The sequence below is a fragment of the Lissotriton helveticus genome, chromosome 2_1 (genome assembly GCF_964261635.1).
Source record: "Lissotriton helveticus chromosome 2_1, aLisHel1.1, whole genome shotgun sequence".
Lineage (NCBI taxonomy): Eukaryota > Metazoa > Chordata > Amphibia > Caudata > Salamandridae > Lissotriton > Lissotriton helveticus.
This window is the reverse complement of record NC_136059.1, coordinates 1386201089-1386225887: the sequence shown is the minus strand read 5'-3', so window position 1 is coordinate 1386225887 and position 24799 is coordinate 1386201089. Positions and strand designations below refer to the sequence as shown.

The following is a 24799-nucleotide window of genomic DNA, read 5'->3' as shown; positions in this document are numbered from 1 at the left end:
GACCGTGGCAGCATGGAGGAGCTGCCTTTTCCTGTTGAGAGCGCTTTCTCTGGACTTCCTAGCGCTTAGGAGCGCTTTTATGCTCACTTATAGCGCTGGACGCGCTGAGGCTTCTTGCCCGTATTTATTTAATTATTTACGAGTGCCCACCTCGATCTGCCGCGGAGAAAACAACCACGAAGGGGCCGCGACCGGATTGGCCGAGACCCGAGGAGAGCCGTGCTCCGATTGGTCCTTGGACGGGAGCCTGGTCCAGGAGCCGCGCTGTGGTTGGCTGACTCCTGGAAGCTGCATGACGTGGTGGGGAGCCGAAGAGGAGGAAGGACGCAGGGTGGCCGGGAGAGGGCTGTTCCCGCTTCCCCCTGCCTGGGGGAAGCTCTGGGTTGTTGTTGCCGGTCTCCCGTATGCAGAGGGAGACCGGAGATTCCCCCGCCGCCAGTGGAAGCCGCCACATCGAGGCCGGCGGGAGGAGCTGCCGTCTGGAGGAGCAGGCGGGGCTCCGGCGCAGGAGCAGGAGCAGAGAGCCCCCGCGTGCAGCCGCCGCCTCAGGAGACCGGTGAGTGGGGTGCGGGCGTTTGACCGGCCTTAAGACGCTGGTGTATGCAGGGCGGCCCCCGATGGCAGTGGGCCGCCCCAACGTCGCGCAGAGCCTTTAGAGGCTCCCACAACCCGGGGGCAGTATTTGTGCCAGAGTCCCCCGTGAGGGACTCCAACGGAGCGAGGATGCTTTGGGCGGCCCCGCTTGGCAGAGGGCCGCCCCGACGATCGCGGGGCATATTACTTGGAGCCCTGTGAGAGGCTCGTGCCCGCATGTTGTTTGGTGAGCCTGTTGAGGCTCAGGAGGGCGTTTTCTTGACTCGAGTCCCCCGTGAGGGACTCCAACTGCCCTAAGTCGTGTTCAGAGCCTGTTGAGGCTCTTGGGGGCCATGTTAGATAAGTAGGGGCGTCGGGGCATATTGTCGGTGCCCGTCCCCTCCTGCCTGGGAGAAGCTCGTGTCCAGGGAGGCTCCAGGGGGCATGTTGCTTTAGAGCCAGTGTGGCTCCAACGTTTGACCCGTGTTGGCCAGGGCCTGTGTGGCTCCAACGTGCGCAGTGTTTGTTTTAGAGCCTGTGTGGCTCAGGTGGCGCAGATTTGTTCTAGGGGCTACTGAGAGCCCTGCCACAGCTTCTGGTACACAGTTGCCCAGCACTTCGTGGGCAGCTGCCACGTTTAGGCTTTTTGTACTTTGAGACTGGCGCTGCATGGCAGCGCACCCTGACACAGACTCAGGGCGTCTGAGCCCCAACAAGGCCAGTTGGCCTAGGGACTGCCACAGGTGGTGGCTTATGTGAGTCTTTGCGCAATGATATGGTTCTTGCACCTCTGAATGTGTTCTCTTGCATCATGTGTTATTCCTGCACCCCTGAATGTTTTTAGACATCATGTGATTCTTGCGCTATTGTATTGCTCTGGCACCTCTGAATGTTTTTATGCATTATGTGTCTCTCTTTTCCTGCGCTGCACCTCTGAATGTTTAGTCATCATGTGTCTTCTTGCGCTGCACCCCTGAATGTATTTTAGTGCATCATGTACTTTATTCTTAACACCGCTGAATGTGTAGGTTTATACATTATGTGTTTCTCTTTATTACTCCTCTGAATGTATCTTTCTGCATCATGGGTACTGTGTTCTTTCTTTAGACCCCTAGACGCTGTGTGCTACTTATGTGGTTTTCCTTTAATACTCCTCTGAATGTGGTTCATACATCATGGGTAATGTGTTCTTTCTTAGACCCCTAAATGCTGTGTGATACTTAGGTGGTTGTTCTTTTTAGTACAGGTGGTCCTAGTGAGGTCCTGGTCCCCTGCGTGACAGTCTCCCAAGGAGTTTAGGGTTGCGTAGGTGGTACTTACCTGTCCCCAGTAGTTACTGGATGTGATCTATAACTGTTACTTTGTGGTACAGTGATTTTATACACTTTTATTCTAAGTTCTATAAGTACTATTTCTATAAGTGCTGATTATGACAGTGGCCTGTGTGGCCCTGTCCTGTGGACATAATCCCTTGTGAATATTGCCGTGCCAGTTGGCACAATGTACATGTGTAATTTCTATCTGATATGTTTTGACAATACAAAAGTTATTTTAATATAACCTGGTGTGGAGTCTCTTTTGTGGTGTACCTAGTATGTTGTTGCTGTTGTGCGCTGACGCAAATGCTTTACACATCGCCTCCGAGTTTAGCCTAGACTGCTCGCGCCATGCTACCTAGAGGGTGAGCAGGGGTTATCTTGGCGTGTGACTTCCTTGCCCTGACTGGAATGGTGGTTTCGGCCTGGCTTTGGCGTCAGCCTTAGCCTACCCGAAATAGCCGGTTTCCAACATTGGTGGGTCAGCGGTGCGGATTTGGACTTGCGTTTGCTCAGTGCCATAGCGACAACTGGCTACATTACAAAAACTCTGCGTTTTTCAGATAGTCACATATTTGGGATTATTGTTTTTGATTTTGTTTTTCCTCAAAAGTGTCATTTTCAGATGGTGTTCCTGCGCTTTATGTTTAGTGGCAGATGAGAGAAAATGACAGGGCGGGACGCCAGTAGATAGGGGAGGTTCCCATAGGTTAGGAATCCCTTGCTGGGTCCAGTGTCCAATCCCTATTCCTGTCCCTGTGTGGGTAGATGGAAGAGAGGGAGCGTGGAGGAGAAATTGCTTGCTCAGGAGGGTGGTTATTCCCTGAGTGTAGTGTGTGTGTGTCTGGATTCCCCAGTATGGTAGGATCCAGTGGTGGCAGCTTAAATGTGTCCAGTGCGTGAAGTCCCATTCCCAGTTCCCAGAGTATGGTGCCTGGTGCTCAGTAAGAGGGTGACAGGTTGAGAGTCAGAGGCAGTGAGGAACTGTCTCACCAGTCTGGAGGGGGAGTGTGTGGATGAGTGGTGTCTTGAACTGGAGGAGTTGGTGTGAGTTTTTTTTAAGGAGCTTGCACGTGAGGTGTACCTCTGGTGGTGTGCAGGAGATCCTCCAGAGGCATTAGACAAGAAGGTGGATGTCTGGCGGTGTGCTGGATGTCGTGCAGAGACATTAGAAAGTGATTCTAAAAGTAGTGGCTTGTGTATCTGATGATCCTGTGTAGGTGAAGAGGTTCATGTGTAGCCCAGCTATGTCCCATTAGGATGGTAGGGGTGTAGGGGCTCACGTCCTGTCTCAGTGGAGGCGGAGTGAGTGTGGGACGGTGTGTCCCACGTTGGCCCGAAACCCTGTCTCGGGGCCTGGAGGGTTCCCTAAGGGAGCGCCAGGTCAGGGGCCTAGGCTGTACTTCCAGGTCATTTGAGGAGGATCTTCCTGTGTCAAGAGGACGGGGAGTGTCTGTAATCAGAACTCCGGCGGTCCTAGTGTTGGGCAGTACCGCTTCTAAGTGGAGGGTGCAGAAGTCCTGGCTCGCTGAGCATTTGACAGTCTAGAGTGCTTGAGCATTTTTTTTTTTTTTTTGGGGCCTCTGGAGGTTGTTCCCCGAGGAGGGGGGAGGCCAGGTTCAGGTTCAGCCTGACCTGGAGGGAAGGGCATCTGGAGTTAGTGTCCTGACCGGTTGTTGGCTTCCAGGGGTACCGCTCCCAGGTGGGAGGGTGCAGAACTCTGGAGGGGGGTGCAGAGGGACGGTGTCCTTACTTCTGACCCCGGTGGGAGGAAAGTGTGTTGCTGATACGCCGCTGGTGTGTGCTCTGTCTAGCCGGGAACATACTGAGAATCACCCTGTGATAGGGAGTACTGGAGGGGAGTGTGTCGCTGATACGCCGCTAGCGTGTGCTCTGTCTAGCCTGAGACATACTGTGCCTGTAATCATGGAACTGGAAGGGGGTGCAGAAGGACGGTGTACTTCTAACCCCGGTGCAACTTAAGGGTGTAAATCCCAGGTTGGGAGATTAGGAAACTTCTAGGTCAAGAGGAGTCTCTACTAAGGTGGATCAACTGAAGAGACTGAGGAGGCGGCCCTTGCTGTGTGTTCTGGGGCCCACCTGCAGTTTGTGGTTTCCACTAAGGTAGAGGAAAGGGGGCTTTGCTGGGTGCTGTGTCCCCCCACCTGCTTGAAGAGGGACTGTGCTGTGTGCTTTGTACCTCAGAAGTGGAATCGTTTCCAGGTGGTAGACCAGTGACGGAGTGAGGTCCTGATCTGGTAGGAGAGTTGTGTTCTGGTGAGTGCTTCCCTGTGAGGGTTATTCCTTCACCCTGACTGGAAGCGAGGGTCCCTACTTGGTCTAAGGTACTTACCTCTGCCAACTAGAGACCCCCAGTTCTAACATTGGTGGAGTAGAGGTCGGATCGGGCATTCTTGCTGTGACCTCTAGTCAGCCCGAGGGTGTGGTCCCTAGGGTGTAGGATCAGTGGTAGTGTAGCTACCCTGAGAGAGAGAGTGGAGATTGGCTATTGTGTGCCAGGGGCTTCTGCCCCCACTCTGTGGATTGGTTAGGACCTGTGATCTTTGGATGGCCTAGGGCCTGGTCCTGGCTGTGGATGACTAGTGTGTACCAGTGGGGTATCCTAGTTGGGTCAGAGAGCTTTTGTTGAGGGAAATCCCTGTGGGTTCCGAGTGGCGAAAAACTGTAAGGTGGCCCTGCCCTGCAGGCCCGTCTCCGTGGTTTTGTCGCCCAAAGCATTGAAGACCATCAGTGTAGTGATTGGTCTACCCTGCGTTTTGGCTGGAAGGGGGATGTGTTGGACCCGGTCCTTTGGGCAGGTTTACCCCGTGACTTTTTGCTTTTTCCTAGCCTAGGTTTGGAACCTGGGTTGGGGATTTTTAGGCCTCTGCGCACTTTTTCACTGTAGTACTGTGTAAAGTGCGTGTGCTCTCTGTGCATGGATGGTGAGCGCCCTCCTGCCCTCCCATAGGAATGAATGGGGAATATGTATGCCCATGGTAGATTCCTGATGCATGGGGAGTGCAGGGTCGAGTTTGATATGTATGAACTCGTGAGAATGAATGCTGCAGAATGGTGTATGCGGCATGGCTGTATCTAGTCCAGAAGCGCCACTTTTAGAAGTTGGCATAATTGTGTAGTGAGTCTGCTAGCACGTGATTGGCTGATGGGCCTGGCCCAGGCATGCCTGGGCCTGTTGGTAGATGGACTGTCTGGTTTGAGTAGGACAGGGTCTGCAGGGCCCCGGAGGAGGGGGTCTGAGTCAGCCGTAGATGAAAGGCCCCTCTGCTGTCAGGGATGGGAGGAAAGAGCGTCTGGTGGTGCCGGGCCGTGCCTGCCGCCCACCCTGCTGGCTCTCCATCCTGACGGCCCACTGTCACCTCTGGCCCTGAAGCTGTCAGGGAGACGTAAACCAGAAACATTCCAGTACTCAGGGCCCCTTGCACGAAAGCTTCAAAGTACTTCAAAGGCATTTTTGTGTATAAGAAGGGGCTGTGTCTCCTTCCAAATGCTTCTTGTTCTTGCTCTTGTGGCTGACTTGGATCTACCAGGGGTGGGCGCTGCCCAGCCCCTGGATTCCTGGACGCCTGGGGGACCCCTCTGCCCTGCCTGGGCTGAAGGGGGGACTTGGCTTTGCCCCTGGGGAAGCTCTGGGACCGTGGCAGCATGGAGAAGCTGCCTTTTCCTGTTGAGAGCGCTTTCTCTGGACTTCCTAGCGCTTAGGAGCGCTTTTATGCTCACTTATAGCGCTGGACGCGCTGAGGCTTCTTGCCCTAATTTATTTAATTATTTACGAGTGCCCACCTCGATCTGCCGCGGAGAAAACAACCACGAAGGGGCCGCGACCGGATTGGCCGAGACCTGAGGAGAGCCGTGCTCCGATTGGTCCTTGGACGGGAGCCTGGTCCAGGAGCCGCGCTGTGGTTGGCTGACTCCTGGAAGCTGCATGACGTGGTGGGGAGCCGAAGAGGAGGAAGGACGCAGGGTGGCCGGGAGAGGGCTGTTCCCGCTTCCCCCTGCCTGGGGGAAGCTCTGGGTTGTTGTTGCCGGTCTCCCGTGTGCAGAGGGAGACCGGAGATTCCCCCGCCGCCAGTGGAAGCCGCCACATCGAGGCCGGCGGGAGGAGCTGCCGTCTGGAGGAGCAGGCGGGGCTCCGGCGGCAGGAGCAGAGAGCCCCCGCGTGCAGCCGCCGCCTCAGGAGACCGGTGAGTGGGGTGCGGGCGTTTGACCGGCCTTAAGATGCTGGTGTATGCAGGGCGGCCCCCGATGGCAGTGGGCCGCCCCAACGTCGCGCAGAGCCTGTAGAGGCTCCCACAACCCGGGGGCAGTATTTGTGCCAGAGTCCCCCGTGAGGGACTCCAACGGAGCGAGGATGCTTTGGGCGGCCCCGCTTGGCAGAGGGCCGCCCCGACGATCGCGGGGCATATTACTTGGAGCCCTGTGAGAGGCTCGTGCCCGCATGTTGTTTGGTGAGCCTGTTGAGGCTCAGGAGGGCGTTTTCTTGACTCGAGTCCCCCGTGAGGGACTCCAACTGCCCTAAGTCGTGTTCAGAGCCTGTTGAGGCTCTTGGGGGCCATGTTAGATAAGTAGGGGCGTCGGGGCATATTGTCGGTGCCCGTCCCCTCCTGCCTGGGAGAAGCTCGTGTCCAGGGAGGCTCCAGGGGGCATGTTGCTTTAGAGCCAGTGTGGCTCCAACGTTTGACCCGTGTTGGCCAGGGCCTGTGGGGCTCCAACGTGCGCAGTGTTTGTTTTAGAGCTTGTGTGGCTCAGGTGGCGCAGATTTGTTCTAGGGGCTACTGAGAGCCCTGCCACAGCTTCTGGTACACAGTTGCCCAGCACTTCGTGGGCAGCTGCCACGTTTAGGCTTTTTGTACTTTGAGACTGGCGCTGCATGGCAGCGCACCCTGACACTGAGACTCAGGGCGTCTGAGCCCCAACAAGGCCAGTTGGCCTAGGGACTGCCACAGGTGGTGGCTTATGTGAGTCTTTGCGCAATGATATGGTTCTTGCACCTCTGAATGTGTTCTCTTGCATCATGTGTTATTCCTGCACCCTACTCCTCTGAATGTATCTTTCTGCATCATGGGTACTGTGTTCTTTCTTTAGACCCCTAGACGCTGTGTGCTACTTATGTGGTTTTCCTTTAATACTCCTCTGAATGTGGTTCATACATCATGGGTAATGTGTTCTTTCTTAGACCCCTAAATGCTGTGTGACACTTAGGTGGTTGTTCTTTTTAGTACAGGTGGTCCTAGTGAGTTCCTGGTCCCCTGCGTGACAGTCTCCCAAGGAGTTTAGGGTTGCGTAGGTGGTACTTACCTGTCCCCAGTAGTTACTGGATGTGATCTATAACTGTTACTTTGTGGTACAGTGATTTTATACACTTTTATTCTAAGTTCTATAAGTACTATTTCTAGAAGTGCTGATTATGACAGTGGCCTATGTGGCCCTGTCCTGTGTACATAATCCCTTGTGAATATTGCCGTGCCAGTTGGCACAATGTACATGTGTAATTTCTATCTGATATGTTTTGACAATACAAAAGTTATTTTAATATAACCTGGTGTGGAGTCTCTTTTGTGGTGTACCTAGTATGTTGTTGCTGTTGTGCGCTGACGCAAATGCTTTACACATCGCCTCCGAGTTTAGCCTAGACTGCTCGCGCCATGCTACCTAGAGGGTGAGCAGGGGTTATCTTGGCGTGTGACTTCCTTGCCCTGACTGGAATGGTGGTTTCGGCCTGGCTTTGGCGTCAGCCTTAGCCTACCCGAAATAGCCGGTTTCCAACACCCTGTAGAAAAAAAATCCTTAACAGTTAGCAATTGGAAAAAAGAGGGTTGAGAGGGTGAGCGTCTAAGCCGTTATAGCTACCAAATGCACCTTTAATGGAATTAAACCTCAACCCTGCTTTTGCCAGATAAAGTAGGTAAGGGAGAATGACCTCTTCCTGACCCTTGATAGGATTACAATTGTTATGCATACACCTCAAGTAAAAATGCTTCTACTTGCATGCATAAGAACGCCTCGCGGAAGGTCTTCTTGCTTCTTTCAAAATGCAGTCCTGCGGCAGTCCTAGGTGGCCGTATTGCAGGATCTCAGGAGCCATGCTGCCAAGTTCAGTGAGGGAAGGTTGGGATGATGAATCCTCCCGTTAATCTTGGATAGCAGGTCCGGCCTGCACGGCAGCTTCCTGTGAGGACACTGATCGATGTAGAAGGTCCGGGTACCACCACTGTCTCGGCCAGTCTGGGGTAATGAGAATCATCCTCGTGGATGAATGAGCTAGCTTGTTTACCACCTTCGGGATCAGTGGAAGGGGTGGAAAGGCGTACACAAATGCCCCTGACCAGTCTATCAAAAGGGCATTCCCTTTCGATCCTGGTCGGTAGAACCGTGAGGCAAAGTCTCGGCATTTGGTATTTTCGTCGTCCGCAAAGATCTATGGTGGGACGACCCCATGACTGGAAGAGGTCTTCCACGACCTAGTCGTTGAGAACCCAGTGCTCTGTCTTCGAAATGACGGCTGAGTGCGTCCACTCTCACGTTCTGCTCTCCTGGCAGATGGACTGCTGTGACTGACAGATTCCGAGCCAGGAGCCAATGCCACAGATTTTGTGCCACCAGGGAAAGGGTGCGGGAACGTGTTCCTCCCGGTTTGTTCAAGTAGTACATGGTGGTGGTGTTGTCCGTTTGTACTAACACTGATGTTGCTTGAATCGAGGGTAGGAAAGCTTTGAGGGCTAGATGGATTGCCCTCAGCTCCAACATGTTGATGTGGTAAGAGCGCTTTTTGGGAGATCACAGTCCTTGAGTCTGGAGATGTCCCATGTGTGCCCCCAACCCTGTAGCGAAGTATCAGTGATCAGTGTCTGGGCAGGCGGAGGTTGATGGAACGGAATTCAGACTTGCACATTTCATCTTTTCATCCACCAAGGTATGGACTCTCGATCTGCGTTTGACAAAGTTATTTTGTCGTCCCAGCGAGCTGACTGCTGGTCCCACTTGTCCTCCAGATCCTGCTGGAGAGGACGCATCCATAGTCTGGCATTGGGGACCAGGAAGATGCAGGATGCCAACGACCCTAGCAGGGAGGCAATCAGTCGCACCGTCAACCTCTTGTTATGCAGAACCAGTTGGCATTTCTGAATGATAGAACACTGTCTCTCCTCCGAAGGAAACACTTTCCCTACCTCGGAGACTAACAGAGCTCTTAAGAAATGTATTTTCTGTGTCGGCTGTGAAGTTGACTTGCTGAAATTCACATGTAGACCCAACCGGTGACATAGGTCGATACATCTCAGGAAGTGGTTCCTTACACTGTCCGGGGAAGGACCCTTCAACAGCCAGTCTGGGTACACAGACACCCCTGCAGCGCATAGCGGCTGCCACCACCGCTATGCACTTCGTGAACACTCGGGGGGCTGACTTCAACCCGAATGGGAGGACTTTGAACTGGTAATGAGCGGATCCCGCCCGGAACCGTAGGAATGGTCTGTGACGATAATTGATCGGGAGGTGGAAGTATGCATCTTGTAGATCCAGAGAACACATCCAATCCCCCTGCCGGAGATGTGGATATATTTGATGAAGCGCCAACATGCAAAACTTTTTCTACTTGATGTACAGGTTCAGTGTCCGCAAATCCAGAATGGGTCTGTATTCTGCTTTTTGGCCCTTTTTCTTGACCAGGAAGTATCTTGAGTAAACTCCTTTCCCTCTGAGATACTGGCACCCTCTCGATGGCTGACTTTTTGAGAAGGGTGGCCACTTCTTTTTTCAGAAGTTTTAACGGGTGACCCGATGTTGGCATTGGAGGGATTGAATGAGGTTGATGTTGAAAACGAAGAGTATCCATTCTGAAGCGTAGCTAACACCCAGCGATCTTTTGTGATAGCTCGCCACTCTTCGATATGATTTGTGATACTTCCCCCCCACTGGAGTGGTCAACGGCGCTGGGGGAAGAGAGAACTAATTGTTTAAATTGCGTCTTGTTGGAGTTGTTGCCTTGACGCTGATTTCCTCCACCTCTTAAGGAGAGCCTGCCTCTGTATTGTGACCTTTGTTGCCCCTGTTGATCTTGATTCTTTTGCCACTGAGGGGTTTGAACCCTCTGTTGGAAAGATCGCCGATTGTAAGGGCGGAATCTCTTACGGAACTCTTTCATTTTCTAGGCCAACAGCCTTTAATGTGTCCAGTTCAGTCTTCATACATTTCATTTCCTCGTCCGTGTGTGAACCAAACAAGGATGACCCAGACAAAGGCAGGTTGAGGATACGTGACTGCGCTCCTAGTTTGAGCGCTGGGAGTTGCAGCCAAGATGATGTCTGTGGGCATACCCCATAACCATATCCATGCGCCGATAGGGTAGCTCCGTCAGCTGCAGCGCTAATGATCTGATTGGATATCTGGCTGCCCTCCGTAAGGATTTCTTCAAAGTCCCTGCGATCCTCCTGAGGAAGTTTCTCAGTGAAGTGTTGTAGAGAATCCCACAGGGATCTATCGTCGCGGCCCAGGAGCGCCTTTGCGTTGGATACTTTTAGCAAGGAGGCCGAAGTGCTACACACCCTCCGTCCCCAGGAATCTTACGTCTTGCTCTCCTTGTCTGGTGGTACAGTGGAGGAAGATGCAACGGCATGGGTCTTTCTCACCGCCGCAATAATTACTGAATCCGGGAGAGGGTCGGCTCTGAGGAAGAGTGGATCATCCACTGGCGAACGATATTTTTTTAGAATCCTCGCTGGAGCGAATTTAATAGTCGCCGGCATGAGGAAGACTTCCATGACCGGTTCTATGATGCCCGGAACTAAAGGAAGCAGAGGTTTAGCTGCTGTCTTGTGATGCAGTGTTTCAAAGATCACAGAAGACTTGCTTTGGCGAGCTGGCAAAGGAATACCCAGCTTAAAAGCCCCTCTGCCCAGAATGTCCTGAAATGTGAAGATGTCATCCACTGGAGAAATTCTCGACAGTGGACTGTCCGTCAGAGTTGGAGAATAGTCTCTATGCAAATTGTGAGAAGACGAGGAAGGAGTAGGAGATCTACACACTCTACTCCTGCTCCTTGACCTGGACCTCCGTCTGTGTGAACGCACCGGGGTGCGGGTCTGTTCTCTGGCTCTTGAAGGGGATCGATCCCGATGTACTGCCTGGATCAAACGAGCCAATGGAGACCTGTGTTTGGGACTGGAGTACTCCCGCGCTGTTGTGTCCTTCTCAGTAGCCCAGTGATGCAATGGTCTGTACCATCTAGGTGACAACCTGATGGAAGGCGACTTCTGCCCTTCTCTCCTCTCAGGAGATTTGCCGGAGGAGATGGGTTCACTTCTTCGTGCAATGACCTTGCTGGTGAATGTCTTGAAACGGAGCTGTCAGAAGACTAGATCACAACCTTCGGGGATCTGGATGTTGACCCTTGGTGTGAAACATGAGAGCCTGAAGGCGATGACGATAGGCTCACTGGAAGGGCACTTAGGAGGAGATCTGGAGCGTCTATGTGCTGCCTGGGGTCCTGATTGAGACATCTGCCTCGATGAAGACCTCCTCTTAGAAGGGGGGCTTGAACGTACTGTAGAACGTCCCCTGGACTTTGAACGCCTCTCCGACGCCGATGCCGCCTTCTTTCTCGACGTTGTTTCAGCAGATTTCTGTTTCGACGTCGAGGAACCATGCTGCTGCTGCCTCGACGCCGAAGGAGGTGTCTTGTGCCTCGACGCCAAAGACTGGTGAACTGATCTTGGCGGAGACCTGTGACTCGACGTCGAACGCCGGTGAAACGATGACGGAGTAACCTGCTTCAACGTCGAACACCGATGATGGGGCGTCGACAGAGCTCTGTACCTCGGTGTCGATCGCCGGTGCGTCGATGGAGAGCTGTGCATCAACGTTGATTGTCGTGGCGACGACGGAGTGATCTGTCTTGACGTCGTATGCACACCTGACGGCGACGGAGACCTGCTTCTCGACGTTGAACGCCGCCTGGATGACGTAAACGGAGGAACCGATGTATTCGACGACGAAGTCTTCGCCGTCGAGTGATGATGCGTCGTCAAAGACAGAGGATACACACAGGTTGTGTATCAGTCCTGGCCTTCTTCTAGCCACAGGAAGGGCAAGGGTCGAAATGCGAAGGCATTTTTGACAAAAATAAACGTTTTCTGTAACACAAAAAGGTAGCACCTACACTCTGAAGTCAAAAGACATCGAGTGAAAAGTGAAAAACTTGAAGATAATCAAGATATTTTTGACAGAAAGTCAAAAACAGGTAGGAGCTGAAAATCCAGGGTCCAGACTGAAGGAGCCGGAAAGAACAACTGACCCGACACCCCTGAGGCATGATGGGAAGCCCAGGGTCATGGCTGCCTTAAAGGAACGGTGCCAGTTGTTCAAAATGCTTTCATTTTCCATGCTTTTGGTTTGCAATGCAGCCTGTAGGCTAACAAGGTCTACTTTATTTGCAGTTTTCATGATATATGTTTGGCTCATTACAAAACAGACTTCAAGTGTTACTTGCCCTCATGTGTATTTTATATGTTTGCAAATAATCTTTATATGGGTAATTACATTGTTTAGCCTCCTATGAGGAGCTGCATTGTTATGAGAAAAAAGGATATATGTACATACATATATGTAGAGCTGTAAATATGCGATTTCCATATATAATTGTTATATAATTTCCGGTGTCCCCGCACATGGTTGGGAATATTCAGTGCTTATGACTATTGATGAGGATCCCCTGGAAGAGAACTGATATCTTAAAAGATAAAGAGGAGGATCTCCAGCAGCTCCATGATTTTCAATGTATTATGGCCATAGCACCATTTTGAGAGCAAAAGATATGTATGCCCAATTTGCACCAGTGGAAGCTTAGGCATGATGCACAGCACATGGACACTATTTGCCTTAGCGAAGGCTGGAAACAGATTTCATTGCCCTATGATCTCTTCCTGTTCTTTCTACCTATGCTTCTAACTCGAGGCACTCATTCCATCCACAAATAACCTGTAAAGCCATAAACCTTGCATGACAGCGTGTTCTTCAATTGGATCTCCAGCAGTTTGCAGCTTAAGGTATAGGAGAATGTATCAGTTGCAATCGCATGATAATGAAATCTGTTTTCCAAAGCCCAGTTAGGGTAAACTATGTATTTGTGTAAAGCAGGAAGGAATTGGATGTTGTTGGCGTCCTCCAGTAAACAACAGAAATGGCACATAAATGCAAGAAATAAAATGTACAAATTAAGCCACAAAATTAACTCACCTCATACATTTTTCCAAAACTTCCTTTACAAATTGGGGTTTTGGCCTATCAAGGTCCTGAGTAACGCAATCTGACCTGCAAGACATAAATAAAATCCCAACTGTACTTTGTATTTTAAGGAAAAAAGGTGAACCTTGACCGGAACCATAACTGGCACATCAAATTACTACTCATTATATAACTAGCCATTTAAGTGACAGAATGTAGGAAAAATCCACTTATGATTTACATTTAAAAGGCAAAAAGAGCCCCCACACTTATTTGAGTGCCAAGCGTATGTAGCGGATATAACTAGTTAAGTTTTATGGTTGCATGGAAACTACCACAACTACTTTTCCCACGGATAAGAGGTGTTTTGGCAAAATAAGGCTTAAGTAATCACCACTAATTAGAACAGAAGATACCAAAATAAAGGCAGAATTTGATTTGTCAAAAGCAGTCTACAATTTGGGGTCTCAAATGCATCTTGGAAAAGCTCTGCTGTCCATCTGTGACTTTATTCTGGTTTAGATAGATTTGCTCCAATGAATTAAAAAATGCCAGCAAGTCCAAAAAAGTGCATCAATTTTTTTTGAAGTGTCATCAGTATTGAGTTCTGATGCTTTAATAACACCCAAAAGATTGCTGGTAGTAGCAGTGGATTTTAAGCCCAAGGGAACAAACATTTTATCTAATGCCCTTTGTGGAGACAATCTACGCTCAGTTCCAATAAATGGAGTATCTTGCATTTATGATGTGTGGAATATGTATTGATGCTTTTTGTTAATGCGTCAATCACATCCAGGCTGAATGATAGGGACCGGATACATGCAGCGTGGTGATTTCTCTTTGGAAAGGCTACTTTAGTCCAAGGTAGGCATGCAAGCCTGCAGCCATTTTATCCATCCCATTCCTGAAACCTGCTCTACATGCAATCTTTTCTATTTGCTGGACTAGGTTCTTCTCAAAGGGAATTGGACCCATTAATTCCAAACTTGTGTGACCAGCCTCATGCTTCAGGGCTCAGAAAAACGTGGACATCATGAAGATGTAATTTTCCACCATTGGTAGAGCGTTTGAACTTTTAAATGAGGCAAACCTGGTAGACTCTGGCTACCGTTCTTAGCCACCAGAAGATGATTACTACCCTCTTGCATCTTGACCTATTATTCAGCAGACAGCCTAAACATCAGAGAGCCTTGCACACCTCACCAGGTGTGGAACCTTAACTGGGTTGCTAGTGTTCCTGTAGACTGGGCCCAAGTCTTTGAAACCTGCATGCTGCTTTACTGCTGTGAACTGAGGAAATATAAAGAGATAACCTGTGATGGTGGAGAACATGTGACAGAAGTTACGGCAACCCATTCAGAAGGTCAGGTGATGACATACTGCTTGCAGTGCAGATGTGTGATCATCCACAATGGCTTCCTCGTGGGTGAACAGGTGATTTAGACATCGCATGGCTACAGGAAATGTGTGCGCATTCAGGTGAGGCAACACTCTTCTCTCCCCCCCCCCTCCCCCCAATCATCTGATGAAATGAACATCTGGGGTGTAGGACTTATGGCTCAGAGAACGTTTTGCTCTCACTTATTAAAACAATGAGAGGACAGCTGGCTGGATATTAAGCAACAATTTATTGTAAAACGGTTACAAGAATGACCACATCAGTACCAGATTTAACAACGAGCTCAGCACTAGCCGTTATGAGCGACCGCTACCCAAGGAACCCTTAATCTCCATGGCATACTACACCGTCATAGTTGACCTGCCAAGAAACACACTGACTAATAAACCTAGTTGTTGCTATTATCCAAGTTAATGGCATTCAATTTACGGACCTCTGCAGGATAAAAGGTTTAGTTATCCCTGCTGTGATACAAACCTAGAGATCGCTCGATGAGTTAAATGGTGTGCATAAAGATATTCTGACTCAAAGCACTGGTCATGTACGGCTAGCTGTCCAATTGCTATATTTGTTATGCAGAATCAGGTTCTCGCTTAGCCACATTTTGCGATATTAGGCAAGTAAACTAAACTCAAGTGCCATCATTTCCTCACCTGTAAGCTTTGGTAACAGATGCTTATTCTTGTAAAATAATGTATGGGTTTATACTTTTGCACATCATGGACTATACATTTGCCTCACAATTTCACATCTGCAGACTGAATCAACACTTGCTTATTTTTAGTACTTTTTAATAGTTTTACATTTACGATACAAAAATTCTGTAACAGGACCAAGAACAGAGGGCAAACATTTGTGTGTCGGGTTTCCATTGTATAAGGTTTGACCTCGTGAACACAATCTAGATTACATACATCATTATTTGCGGGTTTCGAGCACCACTTTAGCTTCACTTTCAATATAGGACCACAGAATATGGAGCCCAAGGGGTCCAAATCCTTTTCTTTGTCACTCCACGGGCCTTTCTCGGCAGTTTTTCCATCTCTGCACCGAATGATCCCTGCCCCTGGACAATTTATCCAGGGGTGGGGCCCCAGTCTCCCTCTAATGTCAGGCTAGAATGCTCCATGCAATCAGGTGGCCCATTTCCACAAGTGTGCAGAAAGAACAAGGCCCCCTTCCCATAATGCTCAGCAGTAAAAATAATTTGGAGGGTGAGCCAGAAGACTTTCCTCTTCTACTATGGATGCTGTCAGATGTTTTCGTAGTTTTGCTACCCATTGGGGCTAGGAATATTTTCTGACTTTGGATACTCTGCATAACACTGTACAGGAGAGCCCTCATGGCACAGACAAACACTTTTTTTAATTTTGTAAAAAAAAGTGTAACATTTCATTGATCTAGAACTCAGTTATTGATTGAGGTCAATCAAGTTTAATAAATTGTATTTTGGTTGATTTTGATTCTTTGGGTGGTGCTTTTACACCGGGACACATCGGCTCGTGAAACTGAGCTGTGACATGGTCTCCGATTCAGTAACTGAGCGAGGTTTGACTTCGGTAAATTTTGGGGTACCTGTGAGAAAGTGGGTCTATATATACTGTACCAAAGTAAGGTACAGTGTGTATAGCGCACACAAACCCCAGAGGTTAAAGTCAGGCTGACCTTACTCTCAAAAGTGGTAGCTTGGTCAAGCAGTAAGGCAGTACCAGAGGACAGTGTAAAGCATTTGTTGTACACACTTAGTCAGCAAAGGTTTTCACACACTCAAAGACTGAACTCCAGGCCAATTGTTTTTATATCAACCGATATAGTTGTTTTATTTTTGGAACCAACAGGTGTAAAAATATACTTTTCTCAATATGGGTGATCTCAGATGAGTACTTTGCAGAAAGGCAATAAACTGTGTAATCACAATAGGTACACGGGTTGCAGTAGGCAACAATTCTAAACACAATTTAGCATTGAGCTTAATGGGGTTTTCTACATAAATGCAGGTAATTACTTAATAGATTACTATTGTAATCTCAGGACTGGATCCTAGATTCAGTCTTGGGGTCTAAGCTGGAAGCAGTTTAGTAAAAACGTTTTAGTTATTGCAGTAATTTTTAAGGAATAAAAAGCTATTTCAAAAGTTCACACTTCGAAACTTTTTAAGGGAAATCTGGCAATGTTATCCAAGGGGAGAAAATTCAGGTTGCAGGTAAAGTATGACCTTGTTACTTTTGTCATCCAGTACTGGGCTCCTAGGTCCAGCACTGGGGTCTCAACTTAAAACAGGTAAGCAATTATGTTTCAGTATTTCATATGATTTTTAAAGAATATTTCAAGTTTTCAAAAGTAGACACTTGGAAGATATTTCATAGAAAAGCAGAAAGTGGATTCCTATTGAGAAAATACAGGTTAATAGTAAACTTGGTTAAGTTTACTTTTGCGGTTCAGTTCTGGGCTACAAGGTACAGTACTAGCTTCTCTCCTGATCCCAGGTGACTACTTCGGATTTTGGAATTCGGTTGATTTCATATGAATATTTTAAGTTTTCAAAACTTCACACTTAGAAGATTTTCAAGTCAAACCAGTCAATGTTATCCAATGGCAGGTAAGTGAGTTACCGGTTTCCAGGTGGGTACTCGACTGGATAAGTTAAAGTTCTGGGCGTAGACTCAGGGGTCCCCCAGGGTCAGGTAGGTACAGTTGGTTCACCCTCAGCGGCGAAGGTCGGCCGGGTGCAGAGGTAGATAGGCCCAATGTTATCCAATGGGGGGCAGGGGGCCTCCGGTTGGTGGTTGGTGGCTGCTGGCTAGCGGCCACGCGGCTGTGGGAGCTGGGCTCCTGGTCACTTGCTCAGGGCAAAAGGGGATGTAGGATAGGGTACAGGTTGCACTGCCAGGGGCACTCGGGCAGCTGGGTGCAGGGTGCTTTTGAGCCGTTGGGCGCTCAATGTTATTCAATGAGGCACTTGAAAAGGGAACAAAGGTTGCAGGCTCTGGGACGGAGGATCTTCTGGAACGACCAACACTTCGAGGGGTAAGTTGGGATCTTGGAGGATAGGTAGGCACACAGGAGGTGGGCACAGGGGGCCGTGCGGCGTCAGGTGCAGGGGTGTCTTGAGGTCGGGAAATCTTACCCCCTGCTGGTCGCGGTCGGAGGGGTCCTTTGTCCTGAGGCTGCAGGCGTCGTCGGGATCGTCGAGGAGGGTCTTTGGGCACTGGACTTCGGGTCCCAGTCATCAGGGGGACGCCCTCGTGGTCCTGGATCGCTCGGGCACGAGCCGGGCTCGATGGGTGCAGAGTGGGTTGGTTCAGTGCTTCGTGGCTGGCCCCAGGTGGATTGTTGCAACAGAGCCTCTGCTGATGGAAGTCCCAGGCTTTGAGAGGGTCGAGGCAGGCAGGTCCTCTGGGTGTCCCAAGGTTGCTGCCGGCAGGAGTCGCCGTGATTAGGCAGGAGCAGGTTCCAGGATCGACAGGCCGGTAGGGCTGGGGCCCAAGTCAGTTGTTGTCGTCCTGTTAGCAGCTGCACTGCGGGTCTTCTTCTTGATCTGCTTTCTTCTTTTCTTATCGGGATCTGAGGAAGGAAGGCTCAGGGAGCCCCTAAATACTGAATCTAGGGGTGTTACAGGTAGGGCAAGGGCAGGAACCAATAGGTCCCTGTCCTGGGGTAAGTACACTCCCTAGATTGCTCCTCTCCTGTGGAAGGCGGGCAGGAGCCTAGCTGTGATTGGGCAGGGCTACCCATCTTCAAGATGGCCGGAGCCCGGGGTTATGCTTCACCTCGTCTCCCCCACCTGAGAGGTGGGGTTGGAACAGGCTGGCACACCCCCCTTCCTGACATCATTTTTCACGCCAGTCTTCCCGCCAGAGGGGGGGTCAGGACTGGTGGGGGCCAGGTGCTGGGTACAGCAAATGGTCTGGAGAAGCTCACAGAGGCGTCAGGCCTTTGAAGCTTCCCCCTGCCCATCCTGGGGGAGGAGACTTAGCACTTCGCCCAGGATGTGCATTGTTGCAGGCCCAGGACAGCGGGGGGATCTCCACCGAGGGGTCCAGCAACATGTCTGCTATGCAACAGCCTAGGCAGCCTCAGTCCAGACGTGGATTGGGGTTAGGTTTCAGGGGGCATCTCTAAGATGCCCTCTGTGGTGCATTTTTCATTAAATCCCACACTGGCATCAGTGTAGATTTAATGTGCTGAGAAGTTTGATACCAAACTTGTCAGTCTTCAGTGTAGCCATTATGGTGTTGTGGAGTTCGTCATGTCGACCTCCCAGCACCATATACTCTTAATGGAATCACTGCACTTATAGTGCCCAGGAATGGCTCTGGGCACTGTAGGGGCACAGGGCTCATGCACCTGTGCCCACACAACTGGCATAGGGCACCCAGCTAGAGGGGTGACAGAGGTATTCCAGGGCAGTGGGTTTTGTGGGCATGGCACCCAGGGATGTGTGCCATGTCGACTCTTTGTTTAGGTCTGTACTTAGACACTCAGCCTGCAAAGGCAGTGTGTGAGTGTCAGGGTACAGGGCCCCTAAGGGTGGCACAATAAGTGCTGCAGCCCTTAGGGGTTTTCTCTGGTCACCAGGCCCTGGGTACCATTTGCTAGGGGCTGACAGGTGGCCAGAGATGCCAATTGGGTTTTAGTTTCAACACAGTTTTAGGGAAGGATCACAGGCCCTGGGTACCTGGTTGGCACGAGCCCAGGGCACACTCAATCAACGCACATCAGCAGTCAGAAATAAGTGGGGGCATACCAATGCAAGAAAGATGGCACTTTCTCACAGTACCCTTTTGTTCCCAAATAACTCCCAGCTACTAAACTATACATTTACATTTTATTGTAAAGAAAACCTAAATAAAGTGGATATGTGAGTGCGAGGGATGGGAGGTATTAAGGTCAGTGATTATTTTCACCAATAAACAATACTGGTAATAGCAGGAAAACAACAAGGGCCCACACCTCTTCTGTAACCACTCCACCTACAGCTTCCTGCAATCAAACCACAACATATCCACCCATACAACCTTCACTGATAACATGCATTATCACACACCTCTACATATAGTAACAGAAAAAACCTGCATCAGAGAAAAAAACGATAGTCAATTACTTACTGCATAATATAATCCTGAAATTTAGACAGCATTTGCCTATGTTTCAGGCTGCACCCTGGATTCACACCATCTGAACATTATTAATTATCCCCCAAAGTAAAGGAAGACTGAGTCGGCATCATCCCTCACATTTTAACTAGCAATTTCATTTCCCTCACCAGTACTATTCCATTCGCTAGTTCCACCTTTAATTGGTACCATTCCTTGCTTCAGGCTTTAATACACCTAAAAAAAACACTGGCATCATCCTTCACGACCACATGGATGGTGGCATTCATTGTGCAAGAAGGACGAGTTACTTACCGTAGGTAACGATGTATTTGGTAGAGACACAGTCTAGCCGCACATTCCTTAACTTGGAATATCCCCAGGCGTAAGACTGGATCCAGAAAACTTTCCGCAGCAGCACCTCTGCGGGCCAGGAGCGGCACCGCATGGCCCCGCCCAGACGTCGTACACGGACGTGACATCAGCAGAGCCATATATGCCCCTCCCAGCGTCAGTTTTCGTTGAAGAAACTTTTCCACGCCACAATGGGGAGCCACCACCAAAAACTGAGAATACGGGAACAGTGTGCAAATAATTGAAGAAAAATAGAATCACAAAGGACAGTGCCAGGTACTGTATCCGCCAAACCAATAGAAGGAAGAGCAGAGCACCGCTCTTAGAAGCACCCCGTAAGAAACTGGCTCCATATATACTGCACCAAAGTGAGGTACAGTGTGTATAGAGTCCAAGGGTCTCCAGAGGTTTGGCAGAGGCTAAAGTTAGATAGAACCTTACTCTCTAAAGTGGTAGCTTGGTCTAGCAGTAAGGCAGTATCAGAGGACAGTGTAAAGCATTTGATGTACACACTCAGTCAGCAAATGAATCCACACACTCAAGAACTGAATTCTAGGCCAATTGTTTTGTATATAAAAATATACTGTTTTATTTCTAGAACCATGCAAGCCTGGTACAGGTAAGCATAAAAAAAACTCTTCAGTAGTAAATTACTTGTATGAACACAGTTCCAAATTGCAGTGCAACTTGTACTGGTTTTGCTTACAGTTTTAAGTAAGCAGTTTGCAACACATTGCAGGTATAGTACAGTTGAATAAATGGACTTTTTAAGTAAAATGCAGTTAATTACTTTTCAGATTACTGTTGCTAATTCAGGACTGGATACTAGATTCAGCCCTGGGACATTTCCTGAAAACGGGTGAGTAAATGAGTTTTGGTTAAAAGGTACGATTTTTAAAGATTATTATTAATTTCAAAAGTTTATTTTATTTATTTATTTAAAGTTTTATATAGCGCGGACAAGATCTTTGCAGATATCAGAGCGCTTTACAGAAACAGGAGGTAGGGTAGACAAACTCTTGAAAACAATATAATATTCGGGAGTGAGTGAGTTGCAAGGTAGCGTAGCAATCGCATAAGAGTATACACAATAATAACAATCAGGAAAACCAATAATAAAGAGGCCGTGCAATGTCTTTGCTCCAGTAGCGATCGAATAAGCTTATAGCCCCCCAGTGGGTGAGTAAACACACTGTTGTGAACAGTATAGTAGTCAGTGGTAAGTGGATTGCAAGTTAGTAGAGCAATCAAATCATAGTGTAAACCCTAATAAGCAGTCTGGAAACCAGTAATATAGAATCCGTGCAGTGACTTCGATCCAGTAGCAATCAAACAAGAGTATAACACAGATAAACACTCAGGTAGCCGATAATATAGTAGCCGTGTAATGTCATTGTTCCGGTAACAATAGGGTTCAGGTGAACTTAGCCATAAGGATGGCTTTTACCCCTTTCTTGAAGAGTACAGTGGAGGGGATAAGCCTAGTTTCTGGCGGGAGTGCATTCCAGATCCTAGGTGCCATTCCTGAGAAGGAGCGTTTGTATGTTTTTTCCTTCCGGAATCTACTAGGTTTCAGGAGGAGGTTTTTTGTGCTTCTGTTGGATCTTGAGCCTCCTGATATAGTCAGCTTGTGAGAGAGGTAGTTGGGTGACTTGTGGTGTACGGCCGAGTGTGTCATACAGGCAATTTTCAGCTGAACTCTGGCTTCAAAAGGCAGCCAATTCAGGGCTTTCAAGTCAGGGGATATATGCGAGTGTTTTCTTGAGCCAGTGATGAGTCTCGCGGCCGCATTCAGAGAGGCTCTTAGTGGTGCCGTTGTTGTTAGGGGGAGCCCACTGAGAGCCACAATTCTGTAGTCTATGCGAGGAATGACTAGGGCTTGTACGACAGTTTGGAAGTCCTTGGGTGGTAGGAAGGGTTTAAGTTTTCTCAGAGTGTTGATTTGGAAGTTGGCTCCTTTAGTTGCTTTGCTAATATGCTGCTGCATGTTGAGATTGGAGTCAAGTGTGATGCCAAGGGATTTCGCAGAGTCCACGATGGTGGGCTGGACATTGAGTGCGGTTAGATGATTGAGCCAGATTTGGGTGATGGCCTTTTTCGCAGGAGGTGAGATCAGAAGGAACTCAGTTTTCAGAGCATTTAGTTTGAGGTGATTATCGGCCAGCCATGCTTGGGTGTTTCTTAGTGTGTCGTCCAGAAGTTTGATGTCTTCCGGGGATTGTAACTTGAGGTAGAGTTGAGTGTCATCGGCGTACATATGGAAGTGTACATTTGATGCTTGAAGCAAGGTAGTGAGTGGTTCCATGACGAAGTTGAACAATGTGGGGGATAGGGAGGAACCTTGAGGGACGCCTAGTGTTACGGGCACAGGTGAGGACAATGCGTTGTTGATCTTGAACTTCTGAGATCGGTTGTGTAGAAAGGACGTGAACCATTTGAGAACAGTCCCGGATATGCCCATTCTGGTATTTAACAGCTCCAGTAGATTCTCGTGTTTGACCGTATCAAATGCGGAGGAGAGATCAAGAAGGATGAGGAGGCAGGACTCATTGTGATCAAGGATTTGGAGGGCGTCCTCAATTATGTGTGTCATAGCCGTTTCCGTGCTATGTTTTGCTCTGAATCCTGATTGGTGAGGGTTGAGGAGGTCAAACTGATCAATGTGTTTTGTCAGTTGGAGTTGTACGCATTTTTCTAGCAATTTGGCCAGAGTGGGGATATTGGTGATAGGGCGGTAATTGTTTAGGTCGGCCGGGTCAGCTGTGGGTTTCTTGAGTATAGGCGTGACTTGCCCTATCTTGAGGGAGTCTGGGATGAGTCCTTGTTGAAGGGAACCGTTGATGATTTTAGTCCAGAGTGGGAGGAGCAGGGGGGGTGAGGGTTTTGACAGCATTGGCAGGCAGGGGATCTGTGAGGTGATTAGCGGGCTTCAAGGTGCCTAGCAGTTTGTGAATTGATTCTTCAGAATAGGTGTCGAAGGACGTCCATGCAGCGTTGTTTTTAAGTTGAGTGTTAGGTATGGCGATGGAGCAGGAGTATCGACTTACATCCTTGAGGAGATCACTTCTTATATTGTCGGTCTTTTGCTTGAAGAAAGCAGAAAAGTCTTCACAGCTTGGAATATCATTTGTTGAGCTGTTAGGTTGTAGCGGTTGCGTCTTGGTTTGGGTATTGACTAACTCGAACAGTTTTCTTGGTCGGTTTTTTGCTAGGTCCAGCTGTTGGCTAAAGAAGACCGATTTCGAGCGTTTGATTTTTCTGAAGTAGGCGTTTCTCTTATTCTTAAGCGTTTTAAGGTGCAGTGCTGAGGGGTCAGATCTCCACGTGCGCTCTGCCATGCGCATAGCACGTCTGTCTTCATTGAGTCTACCATCAGACCATGGGTTCGAGTTCTTGGTGGAGACTCTCTTCAGTTGCAGGGGTGCTGCTTCATTGATTATTGAGGTCATAGTGTCTAGGTAGAGGTCGGTCAGCGAATGAACATCAGAGACGTCCGTCGGGGGAAGTAGGAGACTGCCTGTGTGGGCAGGCAAGGAGTTTGGGTTAAGATTCTTCATGTCCCTCTTCCAGATCTTTGTTTTGGTAGGTTGAGCCGGGTTAAGTTTGACCTTTTCGTTGATGAAGAAGGTGATAATGTGGTGGTCTGACCAGTCACAGGGTTGGATTGCCTCCAGCTGGGTAGAGTCTTCTTTGGCGATGATAAAGTCGAGGATAGAGCCTTTTTCATGTGTCGGACGGTTGCAGATTTGGGTGAGGTCAAGCGCGTTGAGGAAAGTTTTAAGGCTATTCACCAAGTTGACCCTTGGAAACTTTTTCACACAGAATCACCAATGTTATCCTATGGGAGGAAATTTACTTAGCAGGTAAGTTAGGTTATCAATACTTTTTCTTACTCAGTGCTGGATCCTGGATTCAGCACTGGGACATGTCCTGAAAACAGTTAAGAAAATAGGTTTGGTTATCTGGCTGATTTTTAGGTTTCGCCTGTCGAAAGCTGCGCAAGCAGCCTTTCGCGCAGGCGAAATCTTATGTTTAGAGTATGTGTGCTTATGTCCCGCCCCTCTGTTCCATTGGCTAGCTCCATAAATGGAGGCTAGCCATTGGAACAGAGATCTGTCCGTCATGGCCGGAGCAGATTCCTGGGCGTTCCCGCAATTTTTACTCATCCCGCCCATTTTCGTGCATCATGCGGCGGTGGGCGGTTGCTTTTTTTTTTTTTTCCCCGTCATTTTTTGGTCAGTTTCAAAGTGTCTTTTGCAGGAGTGGGCTGCGAGATTGAAGTTGCCAGGAAGTACTTTCCATTTGTGATCAGGTAAGCAGCATTGTTTTCCGTTTCCGTCTTTGCCTCCGTGTGCCCATTCCCGCTGTCCGTGTGCCTGTTCCCACCCCCGCTCCCGCTGTCCGTGTGCCCGTCCCTGTGTTTTGTACATGGCTCTTGGCTGCCTGCGCCTGCCTGTCTTCCAGGCTCGCCGTGGAGGAATTGCTGCGTTTTGTACATGGCCTCCTGGGTGCCTGTCTTCCAGGCTCGCCGTGTCCCCTCTGTGGCAGACACAGACGCACTTTGGTCCCTCTTAGCACGCACGTGTTCTTCCAAGGAGGAAGCGGAGTCCTGCCACTTCTGGAAGTGGGTTTCCTCACACAGAAGTTGGCGACCAGACTCCCTTCCGGGAGTGTCTGCGCCGGGCAGCGAGGGAGCCTGCGCTTCTGCTAGGTCTCTGCTGCTGGCAGCCCCGACCCCTCGCTGTCCGGTCCGTCTCCAGACTGGGATGGTTCGGTTCTGTCCACCGGCGGCGCCCCGGCCCTTACTGGCTCTCCGCCAT

The 24799-nt window shown here is 49.4% G+C and overlaps 1 protein-coding gene across 1 annotated transcript in view; it reads right to left on the bottom strand.

Annotated features, from left to right (window-relative positions):
- NCBP1 (nuclear cap binding protein subunit 1) overlaps positions 1-24799 on the bottom strand; it is an 832716-nt gene that overhangs the window by 516886 nt on the left and 291031 nt on the right. The window contains exon 14 of the mRNA XM_078676323.1: positions 13143-13217. Coding sequence (XP_078532449.1) covers positions 13143-13217 — 75 coding nt within the window. The remainder of the gene's footprint in view (positions 1-13142; positions 13218-24799) is intronic.